Genomic DNA, 23,221 nt, shown 5'->3' with positions numbered 1-23,221 from the left:
TCTAGCTGAGATCTAGAGTGCTGGGCTCAACCTGTCCTTTGTGAATTCTAGCTGAGATCTAGAGTGCTGGGCTCAACCTGTCCTTTGTGAATTCTATCTGAGATCTAGAGTGCTGGGCTCAACCTGTCCTTCGTGAATTCTATCTGAGATCTAGAGTGCTGGGCTCAACCTGTCCTTCGTGAATTCTATCAGCTAAAGGATATGTTTGTGGTTGTCACGACTGAAATCAGAATGAAAGCATCTCATCTGTCCAGGCTCTCCCTCTGAAAAGCTAGTCCCAAGTGCCCAGAAGAACAGACACAGTGGACAGGGTCTGCTCTTAGGAAAGGAGCATGAAGTTGTGAATCAGAATTATCTAAGTGGCTGTGAAAGACTCAAGGAAATGTGCAGAGCCTCGGGCTCATTAGTTCCAAGGTGAGCTTGGTGTCTGTGTGAGCTGCATAACCAGTAGACAATTAATATATCTTGCTTCCAGCATAGGCTAGCTTGATTTAACCAAGGAAATTCAAATTTAATATGGAGGGACCTAAGGAAAGTCTGGGTGGGGAGACAGTTCTTGAATGAACATCACTGAAAACAAAGGGCACACGGTGGCGACCAGGACCCAGACAAGTGTGACTCATGCTGCTTGGTGCAAGCACTGACTTTCAAGTCCTCCAAGTAGAACATTTCCAGACACCTTTGTTGCTTGTTCCTGAGCTGGAAGGAATGGACAGGAGACTCTTCCTTGTGCTTTGGGCTAAAATAAGGTCCCCTCCTGTGGTAAGGGCTCTTACAGGAGCACAGGGCAATTTCCCAGTTTAAGTCCTCTGATAATCCAGGAGGAGGAGTCAATCTGATTCCTAGAGTGGTGCCTGCCAGGGAACCTGCCATCTGTGTTCTTTAGGTCATAAGAACAATTCACTGAAATGCAAAGGCCACCTGCCTCACATGTGCAGAGAAACAATGAAAAAACACCTACATTCTCTTCATCAGAACTGACTACAAAATTTACCTACGTACTTGATTTGCATTAAATCTGTTATTCCCTCTCACAGGTCTCTACTGATGCCAGTTCAAAGGCAAACAATCAGAGGGTAGACTATTTTTAAAATTCATTGCTAATCTGGGTATATCAACTACACTACAGGTCAGGTTCTATTCAAGGGCCTGTTCAAGAGTAGATGGCTAACACAAATTGAGCGCTTGGCTCTCTCTGTCTCTCTCTCTGTCTCTCTCTGTCTCTCTGTCTCTGTCTCTCTCTCTCTCTCTCTCTCTCTCTCTCTCTGTGTGTGTGTGTGTGTGTGTGTGTGTGTGTGTGTATGTGTGTGTATGCACGCACACACATAGGCACATTCATGCTTCCTTCGTTGAAGATAGAGGAGATGTTGGAGAATCTGGGAGGTGTTGGGGAAAGGGAAAATTTTATCAAAACATATTGTGTGAAAATGCCAAAATTAAATATTAAAGAATAAAATACAGTTCTACTAAAGATTTAAGGGGCAGGAATCTTGGGAGCAAAGCCACATCTATCCTATTTATACCGTGGTCCTGTCCAGTCTTGCCATAAAAGAGGACACATGGGAGGCAGTAGGGAACATTGGGAGCATCCCTCTATGACCTCTGTATTCTTGCCTACAGGTTGCTGCCCTGACTTCCTTCAGTGAAGAACTGAGAAGAAGCTGAAATAAACAATTCCTCCCCATGTTTTCTTATAGTCATAGTGTTTTATCACAACAACAGAAACCCTAACTCAGAGATCATCTTTTCTGTTCCCTGCTCCCTGGGGATATATTTCAGTTTAATTCCGGGTGTGGTTTCTAGAACTGTGACATGAGCACTCTCACAACTCTTCTGGGTGTGCTGTAAAGACAGGACTCTGTTATCCCTCAGCTTCAGCAGCTGGATCCTCACTAGGGCTCAGCCAAATGCCTGGGTGTCAGTGTGAAGCTTGGGGGTTAGCAGATTTGTGCTCCAGGTTCAGAGTCAGCCTGATTAATGTTTCTGTTACTGTAGGTGAATTATTGAAACATGCAGACAGAGTCTCGGAGTCTCTGTGATGCACTTGGATGCTTGCTTGTCTTCTCCTTCTATCACTCTCCCTGTAAGTGTCTCACATACTCCATCCTCTGTCCTAGAAAGTGCAGGCTGGTTCCTTACTTTCTCTTTCTCTTGGCATGCAATTGCACCAGGATCCTCTCTGAAGACCACAAGGACACCTGATACGATCCCAGAGTCTGGAGGGAGCATCCAATTACATGTCAGATTTCCAAATGAGTGCAAGTATGTGTTAAATCTGTGCACCTGCCAGACTTCAAGACAAACAGAAACTCCACGATGCCAAGTCCCCAGTACCTAAAGGTAATTACAGCTGTATCTTTTAGAACATAAAACTCTGTACAAATATGACTCTACCAAAAGGAGAAAAAGCAGTTTCCCCAGGCTCCAACTATTTGCATATATAACTTATGCGTGGTATCTATATAGATATTTAGATATCTATTGTAAACAGAAAGATAATATTTAAACTAAGCTTTGTAGTGCTGTCTTTTGCTAGAACGTACTGCTGCCGTTTTCTGCTGATCTAGTCTCTTTGGATACTGTACCACTGCCTGACTTAGGCTGGGAAGAAAACACAAGTAAACTGTACAGCTTTCAGACCTACGGCCTGGAACTTGCAGCATCTCCCTGCTCTTCCTGCTCCTCACCTGCAGCCGGACAGGGGAGCCTGGAAACTGAGGACTCCTGCGGTAGATGTGCCTGCTATTGTCTTTAGGATTAGCTGTCTGGACTGAGCTGCTCAGACCTTACGGAGTTGGTGGTCACTCACTGTCTGTGAGTCACCCTGTCACACGGTTCTACAAGGAAGGGAAGAGCGTTGCACAGGCCTGTCAACTTGGCGATTAGGAAAAAGAAATGCTTTTCTCAGGAATTGAGGAGGCTTTCTGAGACTAAGTCTGTAAGCATCAATGTGTAGCATGTTCGTAAGATAATGTGAGCTCTGGTGATGGTTTGAAGGACTTCCTATCACAATAGTGTCTGCATTTTATGCTGAATTTCTCAAAACATTAAGACATTTAGATTCACAGAACAGATTTACACTGCAGCCTGTTCGGTGTGGGGGTGGGGTAATCTAAGCCAGAGTCCCTTAGTGCTTTCTTTCTTCCTGAAGAGCAGCCTTCACAGGTTCGGCTCTCACACACGAAGAAAGTACGACTTGAGACTATGGCTCAGTATTGCCATTCAACTGATCCCTCATAAATACAAAACTCAATATATTTCTCTCTGCGTGACCCATGTGAACACATGGAATAAAACACTCCTGCAAGTATTCACACAACTGTGTAACTGTAATGTTGGCATTTTGACCTTGATTTGGAAAAGAGGAAAGGTGGCAGAATCTGTGCCGAACAGAGGGTCTTCCCTCAACACTGCCAACCCCAGCGACAAGCCCACGGCTGCACGGCTGCACATCCGAGCCTGCTGACAGTGACCATTCCCATTTCCTGCAACCTCTTGCTATATCCCAGTACCCATAATGAATTAAGTACAGCACACCTGAAGACCGTGTGGGAAGCCCACACCTTTAGTTTCAATCCCGGGCTCTCAAAAACCACAGGATGGTTGGGCAATCAATACCACTGTCATTCCAGAGTCCAGAAAATTGGGCTTTGGGCCAGGCTCATTTGCCCGGGGAGAGAACAGCCACTCTCTCAGCTTTCATGCAGGCTTGCGGGAAGGCTTGTGGACCAGCAGTGCTCTGGGAAGCTCTGGCTCTTCTGCATCACCTGTGAACGTCACCTTTCCTGTCACTGGACATGTAGAGAAAATCAGAGATGCTCTAGGTGTTTATGAATGCTGCTCGGACACAGTTCCTACCACCCGGGGAGGTCAGACAAGTAGCAAAATTAGGTGTGAATATTAAGAATATTTTAGGTTTTGTTTCTCATTTGATCTGATGCTTTTATAAGAATATTTCAATTAAATAATGTAAAAAAGTGGTTAAAGCTATGGTAACATGGGTGACTATTTGGCAAGTGAAGTCAGACTGTTAGACTCAAATAAGGCTCATGGTTCTTTCATTATTCCAAGTTTCTCCAACACTGTGTTGGAAGAGGGGATTTACTAATTTTTCCAAAAGAAGATAAAAGACTAAAACAGGTAAAATATTTTGGTCACTATTCAAAAGGAAAGTCCATAATCAACATTCTTCTTATTCCACGGAGCCACATGGACACACCGCCAGCCTGAGTCCCCGGAGGCCACCCATGTGCTGATTGCGGGTGTCTGCATCAGGACATACATTTAACAGCTTGCCCTCTGGGCAAAGGCTGGGTGTGTCTTCCGAGAAGTGGTCCAGACAGAACCTGGGCTAGGACAGGGAGAAGGCTGGGGGGAGCTGAGCTGAGCTGCAGGGCAAGGTACGTTTAAGGACAGAGCTAAACCATGTTCTCTCCATGCCACTGGTGATTGGGACTCTTCGTCCTCATGTGACATCTAAGACTGTTGCCAAAGGTACTCTAAGGGGACAGAGTGCCGTGGAGGGTGGTGAGACCAGAGTGGCCCTGGACAGTGTTGGGAGGCAATCTAGGTCATCTGGAAGGAAGGGTGATTTGAGAAAAACCAAAAGGCAGAAGTAGGCAATAGCGTAGCAAGATAAACATGTTATAATATGCGACCTCATCAAAAGTCCTACTGACTGGGTCATTAAACACAGTTCCTAGAAAGGAGGTCTCCTGAGAAGGACACATTCACGGCTCCTTCTCTCGGCCCTCGGTCCTCCCAGGTGGCCTTCCACCTGCTAACAACTCCGAGCCAGCACAGCCCTGCCCCACTGAACACTTCCTCCACCTTGGGACATGCATGCTCACAATGATGACAGCGGCAAGGGCTCTGATGGCTTCTTGACTGTACTCTGTGAATGTTCATGTGCCTCGGGGCCCCTGTTGCATCTCTCGGAAGACTTCCAGACAGGAGAAAGCAAGGGACTCTGTTTATGAAGCAGGGCTCAAAGGGGCCGATGCAGCTGACTGTTACCGGGATTTCCTGAGTGGCAGGTCAGGGCTCCATGGGGCAGCTGTGTAGACTACAGTATAGACATGTACCTGAGCTATGAAGGAAAGAGTTCCCAGACCTGAGCTCTGCACATCTGTATCTCCAGGAACTGGCTTCAGGATGGGTCCAGAATGATTTGCCAGTATGGCTTATTAACGAATCTCGCTCACTACAAGCCTCCATTATCGGGTCTGTGTGATGCTAAATAATGGGAAACGTATTAAGTATTCAAAATATTCTGTTTACTTGGGCGAATGCAATGAAATCAATAACAGTTGCTACTCAGAAATCTTGGAAAGTGATTTTCTGGAATGGATTCTAAAATATTTTAGCAACTCAGGGGGGGTGGGGTGGGTATTGTCAGCCTGATTGTCGATAAAGTAAGGGTCAATTACAGAGTGAATGCAGTCTAAATTAATGCCACATGCTGGCATGTTCGGGCCACTCAACACACATCTGTTTCTAAGAGGACTCGACATTGAACCCAGGCTCTGTTTTGCTGGGTTTTTTTTTTTTTTGCTCTGTTTTGTGAGGACATGTGGGGAGACTACAGCGAGAGGAAGTTGGTGGGTAGAAAGGTAAGTCTGAAGTAACCAAGTACCTGCTTGACTTCATCACGCAGCTGTGGGAGGCCAGCGGACCCAATTCCTAAGGTCATATTCTGCCTCTGAGACCAGAATGGGTTCCCGCATTGTGCCTTCTGGTCCCCTTCAGGTTTTGCAAACCAGCCTGGCCACTTGTCTCAGTTTAGCACTGTGAGAACCCCCCAGCTCCGTGTCCCCCTGCTCGGGTTCCACAGTCCACTGGTTGACAGAGGCTGATACATGTCTCATAAGTACTCTGGTGTCCCTGCAGCTACCAGGGCACTCAGAACTATGTAGCCAGTGCAATGATTCCTGTGCCTCAGGCTGAGGTGCAGGCAGAGGCTAAGGAAGAAGGCTCCCTGGATCCTAGCTCTTGTTCCCATAGCCTCTGTTCAGCCCCCCTCCCCCCAAAATACTTCTTTAAACATAGCTTTGTGACTTTGTATCTTCTGTTTTACTAAGCAAACAAGTACACATCACAAAGAAATTAGTTTTGCTCATAAAAGGTAAATATGCCATCTCATTTATCATATTATATGAAAGAAAATACATCCAGAGTCACATGCCTTTGCTGCCCAGGTGTATAGGATAGATGCCCTGGCTGTGACTTGCAGGATATTTGATCAATGGAAGAAGGGGGATTAAAGAGATGGTATCAAAATGGATTCACAAGGTTGAGGGAGATTGATATTTTGTGCTGGATTCACAGGGTCAGCTGTGTGTCCCTATTCTGAGTTGTATAGGGACATCAGAGGATAGTCAGATCTGGCTTTGGGTCTTACATAGAACAAGGGACCATAGCATTACCACTTGAAGCCCATGTCCCCAAGAAGAAGCATGCACTGAGAACCCAGAAAGAACAGGACCAGAAGTAGATATTGAGGGTCCAGCTAGGGTAAGGGAAGGAAAGGTGAAAACATGCAAGACATTCCCAGAAGATAAATGTCCTCATGGAGTAAAATGAAGGAGTGGCAATTCCTTTGTGCAAGACATGGAGGTAGAGCAGACGTTGGGGCAAAGGAACAGTTGAATCTTGACATGAGACAAACCCATGAGGGGAAAGATATTCAACCATGTACAGTGGACAGAAAGGGGTGGTTCTTTGGAATTGGATCAGTAGAAAACCCTTCTATTGTACAGAATGAAGCCTCCTTAGTGAGCGTACCCTGAGTTTCCCTAGAGACCAGGGAGGCCTCGGGGTCTCAGGCCCTGAGTCACTGCAGCTCAAATTCTGGCAAATGGTGACCTCTGTGCTGGCTTGCTGGCTGCAGAGGATGCTGCTGAGTGAATTGGCCAGCTGTGTTAATTTCCTGCCTGCTGGCTTTGGTTTTCATTTTTCCTTTCTTTTCCAAATCTAATACGGTTACTCCTCAAATGTGACGGAAAATGCTCACCCACCAATGTGAGTACCACCATTGCTATATTTAAGCTATGCCATTTGTAATGACTTGATCAACATCTTACTTCCTGAAAACAGATCACATAAAAAGGACAAAGGCAGATTAGGTCCACTTCAAACCCCGAACACATCTTCCTTTCCCAGGAATAAGCATCGTGCTGAATCGTGGGCTTCTCATTTCCACCATCCTGCCCCTCGAGCCCTCATCCACAGTGCATACAGGGAGCTCGATCTGTTTGTGTTTGGGTTCCTGATGAATGCTAGCTCCTAAACAGTATCTGCTGTGACTCTGCTGTGGCTTTAAGGCTCTAATTTGGTGAAGCCTATATAGCTGTGTAGACTGTTCTACAAAACTGAGTCACCTCCAGGTTAACACCTTTGGTTGAAATGAGACCAATATGGTTCTTGGAGATAAGGTTTGTTCCCTAGGAGATCACAGCCCTTCCTTCCAGAAGGTCTGACAGGTTTCTCACAGGCGTGGTCAGAGTGTTTGCTGAGTGCACTGCACCTACTGTCTTTTCCCTACATCTGTGCAGACATTTCACATCTTCAGACTTGACAGTGTTGAGCAGATCAGAAGATGGCCCCAGGGAAGCCCAAAAGCTATCTGGTACTCTAATCACCGCCTGGTTAGCCTTTCTAGGAAATGTGATTTTCCCCTATATACACTTTCACGTTTTATTTTTTTCTTGTGGATTCCTGGGGGGAAATTCTTCCTATACTTTGGCCAGGACTCCTTTTGCCAATTGTGTATTGCCAACCTTTTATCTTCCCAAATGCTCTCGAGTAATACTTTGAAAAAAAAAAATCACGATTTAAGTGTAGGCAGTCAGCCTTCTCCATCTTTCTCTTAATGCTCTGTGAAATTGTGAGGCCTCACAGTTTCGCATTTGGCTGGGAAGCTGCCGGTTGATGTTGCTAGCAGCTCAGCTCTGTACCTTTGGGCCTCTGTTTGTAGTTTGGTATTAATCCAATCATGCATCTTCCTCAAAGGGCCTCTTTTCCCTTGGCTGCACTGACTGGAGATCTATGTGGAGATGTTTTATTTTTGACATGAAGTCTTTCTGTGGATTCTTTCCTATCAGGTCATCTTTGCATTTTTTAAAAAAACATTTTGTGAAGTTATTCCTAATACCTTCACACATTTTTACGTTATTTTCCATTAAACTATTATTTTGGTTAGTATATCATAAGACACATTTTTAATAAAATTATCTGAAGGACTTTTTTTTTTTAAAATAAAGCAGATGGCAGGCATTGATACTGGAACTGGCCGTCTCCCTCAACTGTTACCGTCTCATCCATACGTTGTTTATGGGTCTCCGAATAAAAAATAGTCACATTATCTGTGATTAGGGACAAGCTTTTTTGCTTTCTTCCAAATTTTATTACTTTCATTTTTGGACTTATCTTCATACAGAATGAGCTCATTCTGCATGAACTTTGTTCAGTCTATTTCTTCTTCTTCATTTTTTTTTCTCTCCCTGAGAATAACCTCATCTGGTCTTTCTTACAAAGCAGTTTTACTACTTCTGTGCAGCAAAGGCTGTGATGGCAACCGAGGTCACTTGGCAGTCGACTGTCCAGCTTCCCTGCAGCTAAACTTACTTAGACAGCATTGACCGTGTTCTCTGGGAGCAAGTGCAGCCTGGGCCAGCCCCTGTCGGCATCCTCTCCACTGCCTGTCTCTACCTTCCTGTGTGTTTTTGTTTTAGTTTTATAGCGGGGACTTGAAACAGCGAGGGAACAGCTGCAACCATTAGTCTTAATCAGGAAGCAGGATGGATTGGAAGAAGCTCAGACATCAGCGGCTGGACATGCAAGGACAGCGCCTGAGCTCCCTTTCCGTTCCACGCCGATTGCACGGGTCCCTAAAGAGCTACGTGTCCAGCTTTTTCCCTTGGGCCCACCCATGAATGCTATTTTCTTTACAAAAACATTAAAATGTGATAACACTTTAATAAAATATGGTACCTTGTTTTCTCACAAGCTGAATACACAGCAGAATTAGCTGTCTGTGGCCTCACCGACTTCTGAAAAGTTCTGCTTACGTAGAGGCCAAACCTGTCACCGAGTCTCAGAGAGGGGACAGGCATGTTGCATGGGTCAGAAAGGTCAGACTCTATAAGTACATCTGACTGGCCCATCCAAAAATTTAAGGGACATTTTTTTATAACAGTCTAAGGATGACCAAAGTAGACCTAGGGCTTCATTTTTAGAAAGGTGATCTGACAGCCCTGAGTGGGCAAAAGGTGTGCGAGACAGCATGGCACAGGTGTTCATTGGTTCTTCAGGGGCAGGGTAGATACAGTGATGAACTGTTTTTTGAGAGGTTCATTCTTGAAATTTAGATACCATGTTGCTTCTGGCCCAGTTGCCCCTTATGACGGTCAGGGCTAACCCACAGTTGGGAATGAGCCTCCCTGAGCCTGGATTCCCTACTGCTGACAGCTTTGGAGGACTGAGTAAAGCCGAGCTGCTGGTCAAACGGCATGTCCACAGGAAGTGAGGCTGGCTTTGTGTGTTGCATGCAGAGTAGCATCGAGGAAGTTGTTCTCAGGTTGTTGGTCTGTGTTGCCCAGAGCAGCCTCTTAGGAGTCAGCATAGGGGGCTTTCCAGAGACCAGACAAGGCCAGCTGCTGGGGCCTCCTGGAGGTGTTCTCAACAAGGAGTACAACACAGACAGAAAAAGGTCTGATCACTTAGAGAATTTGCCATCAATTCTCAAGACAGTGGCTATTCCTGAACTTCTGCACTACTCCAGGGGGACATATTCTCTCTAGAACTTGCAGTCTGATTTACATATACACTCTGATTTCAACTGTCATCCTTTTTCAGTTTGTTTGTTTGCTTATATAAAGTTGAATCTTGAGGAGAATCCAAATCCTACATATTTTCCCTTTAGTTTTTGTCATTAACCTGCTGCTGCCATGAAGCCCAAATGTCTTTGGCATGTGGGACCCCGGGAGAGATTCAGACATGAAGCCTGTTTCTCTCATTTGCTGGTTTCCACTTTCCCCATGCTGCGGTGTCCTCCAGAGCTCCTCGCAGTTTTCCCTAAATCATGACTGAGCTCAAACTTGCACTGCACTTTAAAGGAATCCCAGAGCTGACACCCAGCCACTCCCAGCTGCATCTGCTCTGGGAGTCTGCAGGGATAAGACACCATTTGTCACTTGCTTTCCAGTTTTAGTTCACATCAGATAGTCGAGGGACTAAGGAAAAACTACCTCTCCATGAAGTGAGTCCTACTTTAAAGCATGCGCTTAAACATTAACTCTAGAGGTTAATAAAGAATCCACAGTGCTACACCAAGTTCAGAAGAATTGTGTGACAAGTCTTCCATCCAGGTCACCGACAGTGGGGAACCTACTTGATTTATTCTCCCCTTCTTTCCAGCCTCCTCTTCTGGTCCTCTTAGGCAAACATTGCACTACTCTTGGCTAAGCTTGTACTTTGGGCACCTGCTTCTGTTATTCTATCCTATTTCCCCTGTAGCCCCCAAGCTTTCCTGGAAGAAAGGGGGATACCTCAACGGTCCCTCACCCCCTGTAGTTCTACAGCTTCCTGGCATCCTCCTTGTTATCTGATTCTAGGTCGCTCTGCTCAGCCCAAAGTCGGGATCCAGCTGACTCTGGAGAAATGACTTTGGCTCTAAGAAGGCAGCAGGGTGTGGACTGGCTTCCAGGCAGCCTCTGGGCATGTGGGACCACAGGGGAGACTGGGATTGAGGAAGAGAAAAGGCCTGGCTGTGGCTCAGTGGGTAGAACTCAGTCTCCACCACAAACGCCAAAGTAACAGAGACACTGAGTAAGGAAAACTCAGACTCAGACAAGAGCAGCAGGATCTGAAGCAAAGCTCTGGAGATGCAAACACAGAGGACTCTCCATGAGCATGGTAGGACTGAGCATGGAAACCAGTGCTCTTCAGTTTCACATCTCATATAATCATGGTGCCTGCTTCGTAGAACTATTGCAAAAAGTTAAAGGGTCCACAGCTGAAGACAGGAGTAATGGCTGTGCTGATGACTGAGCTGTTTGCTCTGTTGGCTGCAAACTGTCTTTCTACCTTTAGTGCATCACAGAGTTCCTTCTGCCAGCTGGAGCTGGGACTTGCTTTTATCTCTCGCTCTGCCTCTTCTCCCCTTGCTCTCTTCCTTTCCTTCTTGCGGGTGTCACCCTCCGCTGCATCTTCATGGTGGCCCCAATACTCGACTCCCAAGAGCGGGTTCCTCTGCAAGACTTTCTCTTTACTGCAGCCCAAGTGCCCTGTTCCCCAAGCCACATCACTTCCAGGCATCGGCCACACCTCTCGGTCTAGCAATGACAGCTGTAAGCACTCGAGCGTAAGGATGCTCTCTACTTTGGCTCTCTGAAGCTGATCAAATGGGACTGTGAAGAACTATCTCGAGCAGCACCAGTGCTCACCTTGCACTGAAGGCAAGGCCTGTAGGGTGCAGGGATCAATCCCAAGGCTGCTTCCAGTCCCCATTGCCTTGTTTATTGAGGGAGCAGGGATGTTCCGATCTTTGGTCCTCTGGTTGCTTTATAACACAAGCTTACACACATGCTGGACAGACTCAGTCAAGTGACCAACCCTCGTTATTACCACCATCAGCACCCGTGCAAACGGCCCAAGGAGCTGCTTGGCCGAGCCTGGAGCCGAAGCTGCCAGGAGCCTTCTCTTCCGTCAGCACCCAACTTCTATTCTATACTCAGAAGTCCGTGCCAGGCGCCAGCCTCCTTGTGTGTGCCAGCTCCTCAGATCCAAGCACGCGGCGGAAGCCGAGTGTCCAGTGCCACATGGGATCATAGACTATCTAAGAAATGGCCCCGTTATCCCTCACGCTTACTCTCCTTTGAGAAACCTTTCTTAAGATCATTGTTTGCTAGTGTAATGGAAAAATCAATTCAGTGTTACTTTCTGTAGTCACATGTATGCTTTGTATGTATGATGTGTACCCACGTAGGACATAATGCATTTTAGTGTTGTATTGGCTGATGAATGTACAATATATTGTGTGATATAATGTGTTTTGTTAATCTCTTTTAAATGCAAAATAAGTTCAAATCACCATTGTTTGTCCAGTTCATCTTTCTCTCTTTCTAATCTCATTATTATTATTTCATTTATTTACATTTTAAATGTTGTCCCTCTTCCTGGTCTCATCTCCGCACCCCCCAACTCCCCTCCCCTTTGCCTCTAAGGGGTGTTTTCCCACCCACATCTTTCTTAATGACATTTGTTTTCTTCAGTAACCAGAACCTGTGAATGTGAGGTGGGTGACATGGAGCTTTGGTGCCCTCTGGTGGACTACGTGAGAAGTAACAGCCATGAAGAACCAGAGGCCCCTTTCAGTATTTGAGTTGTTTTATCAGCCTAAGAAATAGGGACTTCTACAGAACAAATGGCTGCCTGGGCCAAGGATTATACTTGTCTTCCTGCAGTGTCTGCTGGTTGGTTCATAACACATGCTTACACACATGCTGGACGTCAGTCAGGTGTCAACCCCAGTTGTCACCACCGTCAGCACTTGTGCAGGTCAAAGCACATTTAGACACATCCCCTTTCAGAGGCTACAGGGACCTTATCAAGTAATACGGCAAGTAGCAGTAAACATCGTTTCTTCTTCTTTTTTTTAAACAAGGGAAAGTATAAATCAGGAAAATTTGGTGATTTGGCTAACATCAAATTTCTACTAAGTTCGAGATGCAAAGTTCCAACCGCACACTTTGGCTCAGGATCCTGTTTCCTGGAGAATATGTCCTTTTCTTGTTCCTCTTCTGAGAAGCTCTACAGGAACACTAAAGAGGGAATGTAAGAATACTTCCCTCATGCAGAAATCAGGCTATTCAAACAGGAGATACTCACAACTTCACCACACTGAGCGGGACCAGAGGCCGACCTCCAAGTGACTGTATTGTGACTCTCAGTGTCCTCTTCTGAATCCATCCTTACACCCAGCTGTGTCTTCACTTTTATCATTACTATGTCTAAAGGTGCAGTTACTATGTATCAATGTGTAGGATCCTGCCAGCAGTCTGCACGGGCTGGTTCTGTGGCTCCCTCTCTTCTAAGACAGAACTTTCAAGCCTCCCAGAAAACTTGGAGTCTGGGAGTAAGTAGTTAAAAAGTTTCATGGTTCATCAGGTAAACCTGGAGTCTATCCTCCGTATTCTGATCTATTCTGTTCCAGTTGCTCAGTCTTCTGGCACCATGTATCCAGAGTCATTCTAAGTCACTGCCTCCTGCACACAACTGCAGGCCTATGGAAAGCATGTATCCAACCAGAGGACCATTTTTCTGTTTGTTTGTTTTTTCTTTCTTTCTTTCTTTCCCTTTTTTTTTTTTAGGGGTGGAGGGAGGCTCCCAGCCAAAAGAGTCCATTTTGTATTGTTTATATATAGAGCATGTTCAAATTTCTATGACCAGCCCTCCCCCCACCAAGGGAAGGTGAGACTTTCTCCCCTGTATCCCCACATAAGCCATACTGTGGCCCATACAAGGCCAGCTCTCCCAAGTGCCCATGGTCAGCTCTCACATGAGGAGAAGCTTGCCCAGGGACATCAACATTTCAGTTGATAGCTCAGATCACAAATCTCTGCGTGGCCTTTGGTGGCAACACAGGTGTACCACTGATCCACCCATGACTCTTAATGGATGTGTGAACCCACATAGCCTTGGGATGCTCTATAGCTCCTACACCCTGTCTTTCTAATTTTACCAATTCTCCATCAAATATCTATTCACTGTAGTGGTGGCCAGGCCACCAGTGCCAGAGAAGGACTATCTATTTAAAACAAGGGAGAAATCAGTTAAGTCTGACAATTACACTTGAAGAGAGACAATATCCTGTCAAGGTACCCCACCTACTTCATAAGTGAAACTTAAAATTCTTGACACATCCTTGGATAAAATTTCATGTTGTCAAAATATGTTGCCTAAAGCTTCTACTGTCTTTGTAAATGTCATTATCAGTAGCTTACAGAGAAGGATTTGAAAGTAAAAAGACTATTATGAGTGACCACATAGACAAACACCATAATCCTTTGCAAATGAGCCCACAAGAAAGAGAGTCAGAGCTTTAGGATTCAAGGCTCTTGGCACCACATCCACTGCAATGGTGTGTCTGAGAGCTGGGCCTGGAACATACAGTGGTGTCCATCTGTGGGCCCCATGACACAGGCCAAGGAGATGCTTGAGCATGGCTATCACCCCACATGAGGGTGCCACACAAACTCCCTCAACACCCTCCCACATTTCTCCCCCAACACACACCTACTCCTGTATGAACCTGTGTGGAAGGAGACATCTTCAGCCTTTGAGGATCAGAGATTCGGCCCTTAGGCATACTCAGAGGCTCAAGTATCCAAGTATGAATGTTATAGAACTCTAACACAAGTCAAATTCAAAGACAGAGGAGGCAAACACATTTACATCTGTGGTTGATTCTGACATAGAATTAGAAATGTACTTGTAAAGACTATATAGTAACACAAAGAATAAAGTGTATGTATGATCAGACTATTAAAAAAAAGGCAATGTTAAACAAACCTCACTGATAACCAAGGACATCCAACACACAGTGGGATTTTACCTGTCAATCACAAAAGGACTTTTATTGTGATTAAGTGGAGGACCCCAGGACACATATATAATTGATACCAGGATTCTATTTGAATAGTAACTTCAGTAACAACAGCTGCCATAAAATAGTTGTTTTGTAAGCTATTTTGACAGACAGGAATTTATCCCAAGCCAATAAGAGAACGGTAAGTCAGTTCCTAAAGACAATGACTGTCTTATTTATATTGATGGCCATTACAGAACTGCACCTCCACACCGGAAACTGGCCATGGATGCTGACCTCATCCGGTTTGGTCACTAAGAGGTAACAGAAGTATTGTAATGGTGAAGTGACTGAAAAAGAACACGAAAGAAGATAAGCTTCCAGGGAAAGATGATGGTGACATGGCCACCTGTCCCAAATACACTGGATGTTTCAAATATCAACACAGGTCAGCTTGAGGGAAGTCTAGAAACAGCAAGCAAAAATACCAAGCAGATGGGCAGTAGGAAGTCAAGAACACTAGCTATCCTATGGCAGGGACTCTGGGACAGCGCCATATTAGATAAGACAAGGATATACGCAGATGACTCATTTCTGTTGCCAGAGATACATTAAGCAATGTGTTGCCCAGATTCCTAAGACAGGGGGTCCAAGCTCATCATATGAGCTGCAGTTGAGTGGAGCAATATGCGGAGACCTGTGAGCCACATATGGCAGAATATGAAGGAGACATTGCCTATGGGCACAGATTCCCCGAGATTCCCACTGGTCCTGTGTCCTAGTTGATATTTATCAACCTGCCACGGGTAAGTTGTTAAAAAGGACTGAGAAAGTGCTCCCATCAGAGTTGCCTGTGTGCAAGCCTCTGGGGCATTTTCTTCATTGATGATTGACATGGGAGGGCCGAGGCCACCGCAGGCAGTGCCACACCTAGGAAGGTGGTCTTGATTTGTACAAGAAACCAGGCTGAGCAAGCCAGTAAGCAGCGCTCCTTCATGGCTCAGCTTCAGTTCCTGACTCCATACTTCTGCTTTTCTGCCCTAACTTTCTTGGACTGTGATGTGGAAGAGTAAGATGAAGAAAACCTCTTCCTCTCACGTTGCTTTTGGTATTGGGGTTTTATCACAGCAATAGAAACCCAAATTAAGACATTCTGCTTATCTAAAGCCCTATTTACACGGGGCCAGTGCTAGTTTTAGAAACAAAAAGTAGTAAAGAACGGAAAATCAGTACATCAACAGCAACTGCAATCAACATAAGCAGAGCTGTGCTTCACTGCAGCTCACAGGAAACCCTGAAGCACAGGACAGGCAGACAAAGCACGAGCCAGCGGCCATGCTGGACCCCAGCTTGGCAGGTCCCTGCCTGTGAGAGAGGATGCACCTGTGTGGGCCTCCGCTTTGGTGCTCATCTCCTGCTGCATTTTATGGATTTCTATATGAATTCTATGTTTAAAACATGACCTAAACATTTTAAGTCACTTAAAGATTGAACTAAATGGGTATGTTTGTGGGTTCTGTGCAGATGTTATAACAGTTTAGGTTAGACTGGGGCACTTGAGGATTTTGTTATCTGAAAAGGAGCCCAGGATCCATTTCTTGTGTGTACCAAAGGATGACCACATAAACTCACTAACCACCGGTTCACAGTGCCCACACTGACGGTCTGTGGCATCAGCTGTTCATTCCTTCTCTACCATATGAGTGGATGCGTGGCAGCACTCCCTGACCCCAGCTAAACCCAGTCAACATTCATAAACGGTAAGTTGGTTGGCAAACATCCTATTACCCTACACTCCACTTAAGGCACCCGGGAGACTCCTGTGAGAGTCCTTACCAAAAGCAAGCAATCTTCTGGCCATCAGAAATGGAGCTAGTGTGTGCTAGACTCCAGTACCTGTTGAACGTTGAAGCTCTGCTCTGAAACAGCTGGCCTATGAACACTTTACATTTGTAGGTTGTCCCATGCCATGGTATTTCTCCCAGGATGTTAATAACAGACCCACATGTAGCTTTCTTCATAGATCTCCATATTGACTTTGCTCTTTGATGCTGACTGCATTGCATTTCCAGCAGTATCAGGGCCACAGGTAGAAACCAAGAAGCCAGCACTGAGAAATCACACACACACACAGCAGATAAAGTACATTGTATATTACCAAACATATTTTATTGAATATTAATGCATAATAATCAGCAAAGATAAAGTTTCACAGGATGGAATGTAATAAATGAATTAAATGGTTATTTAGGCCTGTCCACTGCTTTTCACACCCGCTCAGTAAGTGTGAGTTCTCTGCTTTCCACACCCGCTCAGTTAGCGTGAGTTCTCTGTGTCTATCAGTTTCCTATAACCTTTCCTTTACAGAAGTGTGAACACAGCGCTGGGCAAAACTGTAAAGTCTTCAGAGCAGCACTGAACCCAGTTGCTTATTCACAGTTCCAGTTTGCCGGTTGTCCTCAATATAAGGACAAAATATTGAGACGCTCCTCCAAGTATAATTTAAGCCACTGCATAAATTTCAGAAAATGCAAACATTTGTGTATGTGTTATGTGTGTACCACTGTGCACACATGCATGTGTGAAAGCCAGAGGACAACTTCGGGTGTTGTTCAGCAGGAATGACTAACACATCACTTCGTTTTGTGTACATATATAGTCAAGTTGTAGTGTTGGCTCCTCCCTCCCATCGAATCGGTTCTCTGGCAACAAATGTTAAGTGAGTTTGGGATCAGACTCAGGTCTTCATGCCTAATTGAAAAGACTGACTGAGCCATCTCTCTAATCCAAAACTTTCATTTTAAAAACAATACACAAACATTTAATTATCTCAAAAGCTAAGCACATCTGTATCACATCCAAATATGTAGAGACAAGGCACAAAAGCCTAAAAAGTCAAGGTCATGGTTACATAGTCTGAGGTATTAATATCAACATATGCCAGAACTCGGACATTTCAACCACCCTCTGACCAATTCTGTACCACTGGCCTCAGACACAAAGGCCTGAGGGAACAGATCTGCTTGGTGAGCTTTAGACCTAGGTGGCACTCTATTTTTTCAGATTTATCTAACTGACGAATGTGTTCTTACTTTCTATGGAACTAATCAATGTTATAGTAAGCACCTTTGTAACTATAAAATGATCAAAATCCTGAACCATAAAATTTCAGACAATTAGGTATACCCTTAGATACAATGTCCATGACTTAACAGTGTAATTTTCAAATTCAAAAATTGACTTACTACAGTATGCTATTTTCTTTGGCACTTTTTTGTTCAATGTAAATTGGAACAAATCAGGAGACTGTGAACACAATTCAGGTTAAATGCTGCAGTAGGTGCCACAAACTCACACCATCAGATTGTCACAAGTCAGTTAGTAGGCTGTCAGTTAAAACCTGAAACCAGATAAACATTGAAATCTATGTAACTGGGTTTGAGAACCTAACTGTAGTCTATCAAACTATCTACTTTAAACCCTTTAAATGCTTTTAACTAGATTTTATTTTAGTTTAGAACTTTGAAGAATGTTTCATTTAGAAAGGAAAAAAAATCCTAGTAAATAAAGAATTCACAAATTACTTCTTTAAACTAAAGCCAAGAGTATATAGTATTTCTAGCAATAAATACTGTCTCTGAGTTTGGGTCTCAGTCACTTGTGATATCTACAGATTTATTGCTCCAGATTCCTTAGAAACCAAGGGTATCTGACAAAACAGAAGCACAGGTGACAATAAGCCCTGCTGTGCTCACCAGCCCCCAACTGTACAAGATATGACCCTCAGGAAGAACTGGCTGCACTTGTCACTGTCTGGGTAGAAACAGCTAAGCTATTCACTCAGTGTGCAGGTATTTATAATTCTGTATCCAGAAAAAACAAAACCAAACAGTTCATTTGACATACTATTTTCCACGGAGTCTTGACTTTACAGGTTTCATTCTAGCTTATTATTTTTAAACAAAACATTTCCAGTGGCACAGCCCCAACTCAATTATTTAGAGACCTAGCTTCATGGGAACTGAAACACACTGCATTCTTTTCCAGACCTGCCCTACTGCCCCTCAGCCTGGGTACTGCTGATGTTATATACCCAGCAATGCTCCACGACGGGGCTGTCCTGCACCCTGTAGGTTTTCAGCACCTTAGCACCTTAGGTTCTGTCCTATGGATGTAAGAACCACTTCCACCTGTGGTGACAAACATAAGCAAAGTTCCTGGGGAACAAAACCACCATTAGCTGATAGTCACCAGTAAAGGCTAAAAACAGAAGAGGGAGTAGGTCACAGTAGGATGGAGATGTTTATTTCCCAGTTTCCACACTCAAAACTGCGTGAACTCTAGTTATGAGATCTACCAGCAACTGTGAGAAGCTGTGTATGCTGTGGCTGAAACAAGTAAAAGATGGGTCCCCATTCAACATGCTTCCGGGTGATGTCACTGGTTCTTCTAAGAAACAGCTTTGACGAGGGCTCCAAACGGAGTAAAATATAAGAACCGTGTGTGGAGTGTTAAGACACAAGAACATTTTTCCAAACTGTGAGTCAGCTGACAGAAGACATCTGGGCCATGTGCAGCTCCTAGCTGAAAACAACCAGGCCAGAGGACAGCACAGCAGCGGCTCAGCATTATTCCTCCTTTCTTCGCCTTTTCTTCTCCTTCCTTTTCTCTTGTAGGTTCTTCAGGTCCGTCATCACTGCCAAAGTCTTCCGTACCCACATAATCTATAAACCATTTAGAATCATGGTTAAAGCTGAGAAGCACGTGAGTGAAGAAAGCCAGGACATAAACATCTGTGTCGTACGTACCACGATGACCATGGCATTCAACAGCAGCGGTGCTGAGAACACGAGAGAGATGAACATTCCCCGGGAGTCAAAGTACTGATACTTTGCAAACAATCTGTTGTAGGAAAAATAAAACACAAAACAAGATGGCTGACTTTTGGTCCAGGGAGCTACAGGACAACAGTAGCCAACAGTCTGGGGTCACTGAAGGGTTCTCAAAACAACCCTGAAATAGCTTTAATGTTTCTCATAAATCAGAGTCAAGGCTGCATTCTTGCTACAGCTACTTAAGAAAGTACTGTGTCTGGTGCTTCCTGCTCCCGTCCACCTTAGTGAAGTAACTGCCGTTCTGTGTCGGAGACTTGAAGGCCGCATGATTCCAACCTGCTCAATGGTAAAGAGCCAGGCAGTAGAAGGCAGGACTTGTCTAAGGGCAGACATTTCTGTCTTGGTGCCGTGGAAACACGGTACAGTTGTTTTCATTGACTCAGTAACATACAGTGACTGGGAACCTGCCACATGAGCTACAGGTTACTGCAAGGAAGTGTAGAGACAGGGTCAGTCTCGAAGGAAGCCTATCTTTTGGAGAGAGGAAAGAGCCCAGATAGTCTGACGTATTAAGACAAAGCAGAGAGCACTTTGAATGTGTGTGTGATGAGAGGTCAGGATGAGACTCTGACCAGAAGGGACAACACAAGTTTGAGGTGGCAGTGGTCCCGGAGGAAGGGCTATAGCAGAGGCTGTGGGCATCAATACAGTTCCCTGCTTGTCTCTGAGTGACTAAGGACAGACTGGAACATTGAAAGTAATCTTCACTGAGACAGGCCAATCAGGGTTGGGGCTGGGGAAGCAGGGAGTGACTGTGGAGGCTTGGGCACTATACAGTTTTAGGACAGTTGTTTCCAAGTAGAAAGGGGAACAGGAAAATGACCCATTGGCTCTTGAATAACAAAACATACTTGGTACTCTCAAATCCCCCCCTTCAAAATTCTGCAACTCAAATTACTTTATACAATCCCCAATGCTTTCTCACAGATTACAGTTTATTGCTCAGCACCTTCAGAGCTCATGTGGGTCAGTTAACAAGATTTTGCCATTCTTAAAATACCCCACTGTTCTGTAAGCCTCGAAGGCCGCCCTGACCATACAGAGTTAGCCCAAAAGCGGCACTAGGATTTTTGTTTAATGAGGAGCTTTTAACTATTCTAATCAGTAAAATTATTAGTCTTTGGTCAACAACAACAACAACAAAATATTTAACTATTTGTTTCTTAAGGCCTAAACTCATATTGAGTACAGGGTGCTCAATATTTATGTGGCCACGATTCCTAGAGTCTTCTGTTTCCCTGTGAGCTTCGTTTTTGTTGTTGTTGTTGTTTGTTTTTCGTTTTAAGAAAGTTCCATGTGACAGTCCCACTGCAGAGACAGAGTCAAAAACATGACAAGCTGACCTCACCTCCAGTTCACTGCAGCCACTTCGTTGATGTACTCGGCACAATAGACTAACACTACTAAGAAAACATAGAAAACTTACGTTAGGATTTCATGACTGATAACAATCATTACAGAACGAGATGATACATCTTCACATTTTCCCCCTCAGTCAACTGATTAACTCTGTCTAAAATCAGCTTTTCCACTTATCGAGCAAACTCTTTGTATTCTTCTGGTGTCCACAAAAATCAAGTATTTACACCGTAATCACTCAGTTTGGGACAGTTAGCCTGTGGATTGGAGACTCTGATCTGTGACCCAGCTTCCTGCCCATGTATTTTAGGGGCTCTGAACACTTGTCTTCACTTGGACCAGACCTCATGCCTAGACCAGTCAACTGTTTATGATCTTTTCTTCCTGACATTTTACTAAGTGTCCTTTTGACCAAACTGAGGGCCTAAAATAGTGACTGTCCCCATTTGGCCAAGTACCACAACTTCTATTGTGTGTCTGTTTCTGTGTAATAAAGACTCTATCTTTCTCCATTCCACGTACTTAATCCCTTCCCCAAATTCCTAAAGCCAGTATCTTGAAAACTAACGGAAAATAATGTTTTATGCATAGAAAGTCTCCGAATATGCAGTCTGCTTTCCAGAGCAGGCAGAGCAAGAAAACACCTGCATGAAAGACAGAAATTCCAAACTCCTTCAGAAATTATCTGTCCAAGAGTCAGCATAAGAGAATCAACATCTTAGTAAACTGCTGTTTGGCATCCTCCCTGGGCTGCCTGGAACAAAAGGAGGACCCCTTTCAAGTTCATGTCCAAAGATTACTTCATAATTTCCAGATAGAATGGAAGGCTTGGGAAACCCTGGGAAAAAACGCAATGCAAACAGGCCCAGGGCAGAATCATAGCAGTGAGAGTGAGCACGAGGATTCGGTTTTCTCATACTCACCCAGACACAGGAAGTGCCCGATCTGTAGTTTATACCTCTGTGCAGAGAAGCATGTGAGAAGTAGGCACAGCAGGTGGAAGGCGAGCAGCCCTAGAAGCCAGGGTTCTGTCCAGTCTGTCTCCTGTGAGGATACATTGTTAGAAACCTGGAGGAGCAGTGAAACTGCTTTCCTGTGGGTAGTGGGAGCTACTGGTCCCTTGCATTGAGTCTGGAGATTATACAACTAGACCTCTCAGAGGGGCTGGAGCAAGAGAGGAAATAGCGACGCCTCAATTGCAAACAGAGGGGTTTTTAAATTATTATTACTAATTAAACTAACAAGCTAAGTAAAATCATGCTGACTTGGGATGTGTGAAGCTGCTTAGACCAAACTCTGTGCATGGCGGCCTGGAAATGAGAGCCATCCTAACCTCCGGAGCTGACTGTCCCCGCCGCTCCTGCTGCACCCAGATCACTAGATACTGTGCTACATCTGTTCTTTGGGGTCTTAAGTCCATACTCCAAGGCTCAAATCTGTCTGATTCTGTCTCCAACTCATTCTAAGTTCCCAGTCCGGACTTCTTAGCACTTCCCAAGCTTCTTTTCCAAGGGCACTGCTTCACAATGGAGCCCTAAAGCTCTTGGGGACTGCTTGGAGTCCACTGCCCTTCACTGGGGACCGCTCCTATCTTCGGGAAGATAGCACACTTGGGCGTGTGTCCAGAGACTGGTAGGGAAAGCAATGCAAGCTGGTAAGACCCCACCAGAGTGGGCACACTGGTTTGGGGGACTCGGAGGACTGCCAGTGCCGGGATCTGCCCCCTGCAGCAGAGCAGAGCCCGGCTTCTGGAGACAGCCTGCCGGCGCCTGCGCAGTCCACACGAGAACTAGCAAATCCCCAGCAAAAGCGAGCGCCGCCCAGTCCTCGGAGCGTGAGAGTTACCATGATCACCGCAGGGATGCTGACTGGGAAAGCTCTGACTGAGTATGGGGACGGCATCGCGCCGGGGATCCCCACAGCCCGGACAAGTCCGCCGCTTCCGACAGCCAGAAAGTCGCTTACCCTTCTCGCGAGACCTACAGGTACGAACCTGGCGCGCCGTAGCTCTTCTCGCGAGAATTCTGTGACTTTTTTTTTTTTTTTTTAAAGGATGTCCAACTTTCGTTATTACATTAATGTATTTCTCTAAGAAGTGCCAAAGTGCTTCCCTAGTTTCTCTCAAACTCCCCCAGAAAGCGGAGAGTTCGTAGGTTCCTCAGGTGCAGCTGGCGGCTGGTGACAGTTTGTCAGGGTCCGACGCACCCTTGCCACATAGCCTGGGACGACTTGGTTAGTTCTTTACAGACCTGGGGTGAACGCGGCTTTGGTCTCACAGACACCGAAGATCTCGGGCGTCTGCACGGACACGGCGTCCTCCACACACACCCGACATAAATACAGCATGCTCCCCGGAGACCTGGGGTGGTCCTGCAGTCAG

At 45.2% G+C, this 23,221-nt stretch overlaps 1 protein-coding gene across 2 annotated transcripts; it reads right to left on the bottom strand.

Annotated features, from left to right (window-relative positions):
* Window positions 1-16,855: 16,855 nt before the first annotated feature.
* TMEM18 (transmembrane protein 18) lies at window positions 16,856-22,818 on the bottom strand. Of its 2 annotated transcripts, none has more exons than XM_080941594.1 (5): window positions 22,687-22,818; window positions 21,765-21,885; window positions 20,831-20,885; window positions 19,396-19,489; window positions 16,856-19,311 (listed from the first exon to the last, which is right to left on the bottom strand). In XM_080941594.1, exons 1-5 carry the CDS (start codon window positions 22,741-22,743, stop codon window positions 19,216-19,218), a joined length of 423 nt encoding a protein of 140 aa, XP_080797720.1. In that variant the 5' UTR covers window positions 22,744-22,818; the 3' UTR covers window positions 16,856-19,215. The 2 variants fall into 2 exon arrangements, with proteins under 2 accessions (XP_080797720.1, XP_080797721.1); XM_080941595.1 differs by having other exon boundaries at window positions 20,831-20,882.
* Window positions 22,819-23,221: the final 403 nt, after the last annotated feature.

Source organism: Micromys minutus, assembly GCF_963924665.1.
Source record: "Micromys minutus genome assembly, chromosome: 1".
NCBI lineage: Eukaryota > Metazoa > Chordata > Mammalia > Rodentia > Muridae > Micromys > Micromys minutus.
Note: the sequence above shows the minus strand (reverse complement) of the source record. Positions and strands in the feature narration are given on the sequence as shown.

Bases quoted from the DNA above. Each gene is read 5' to 3' on its own strand.
- TMEM18 (XM_080941594.1), bottom strand. From the start codon at position 22,743: ATGCCGTCCCCATACTCAGTCAGAGCTTTCCCAGTCAGCATCCCTGCG. The intron at 19,490-20,830 runs GTGAGGTCAGCT...TTCCTACAACAG, and splicing joins GTGGCTGCAGTGAACTGGAG to ATTGTTTGCAAAGTATCAGT. The intron at 19,312-19,395 runs GTACGTACGACA...AATGGTTTATAG, and splicing joins TGAATGCCATGGTCATCGTG to ATTATGTGGGTACGGAAGAC.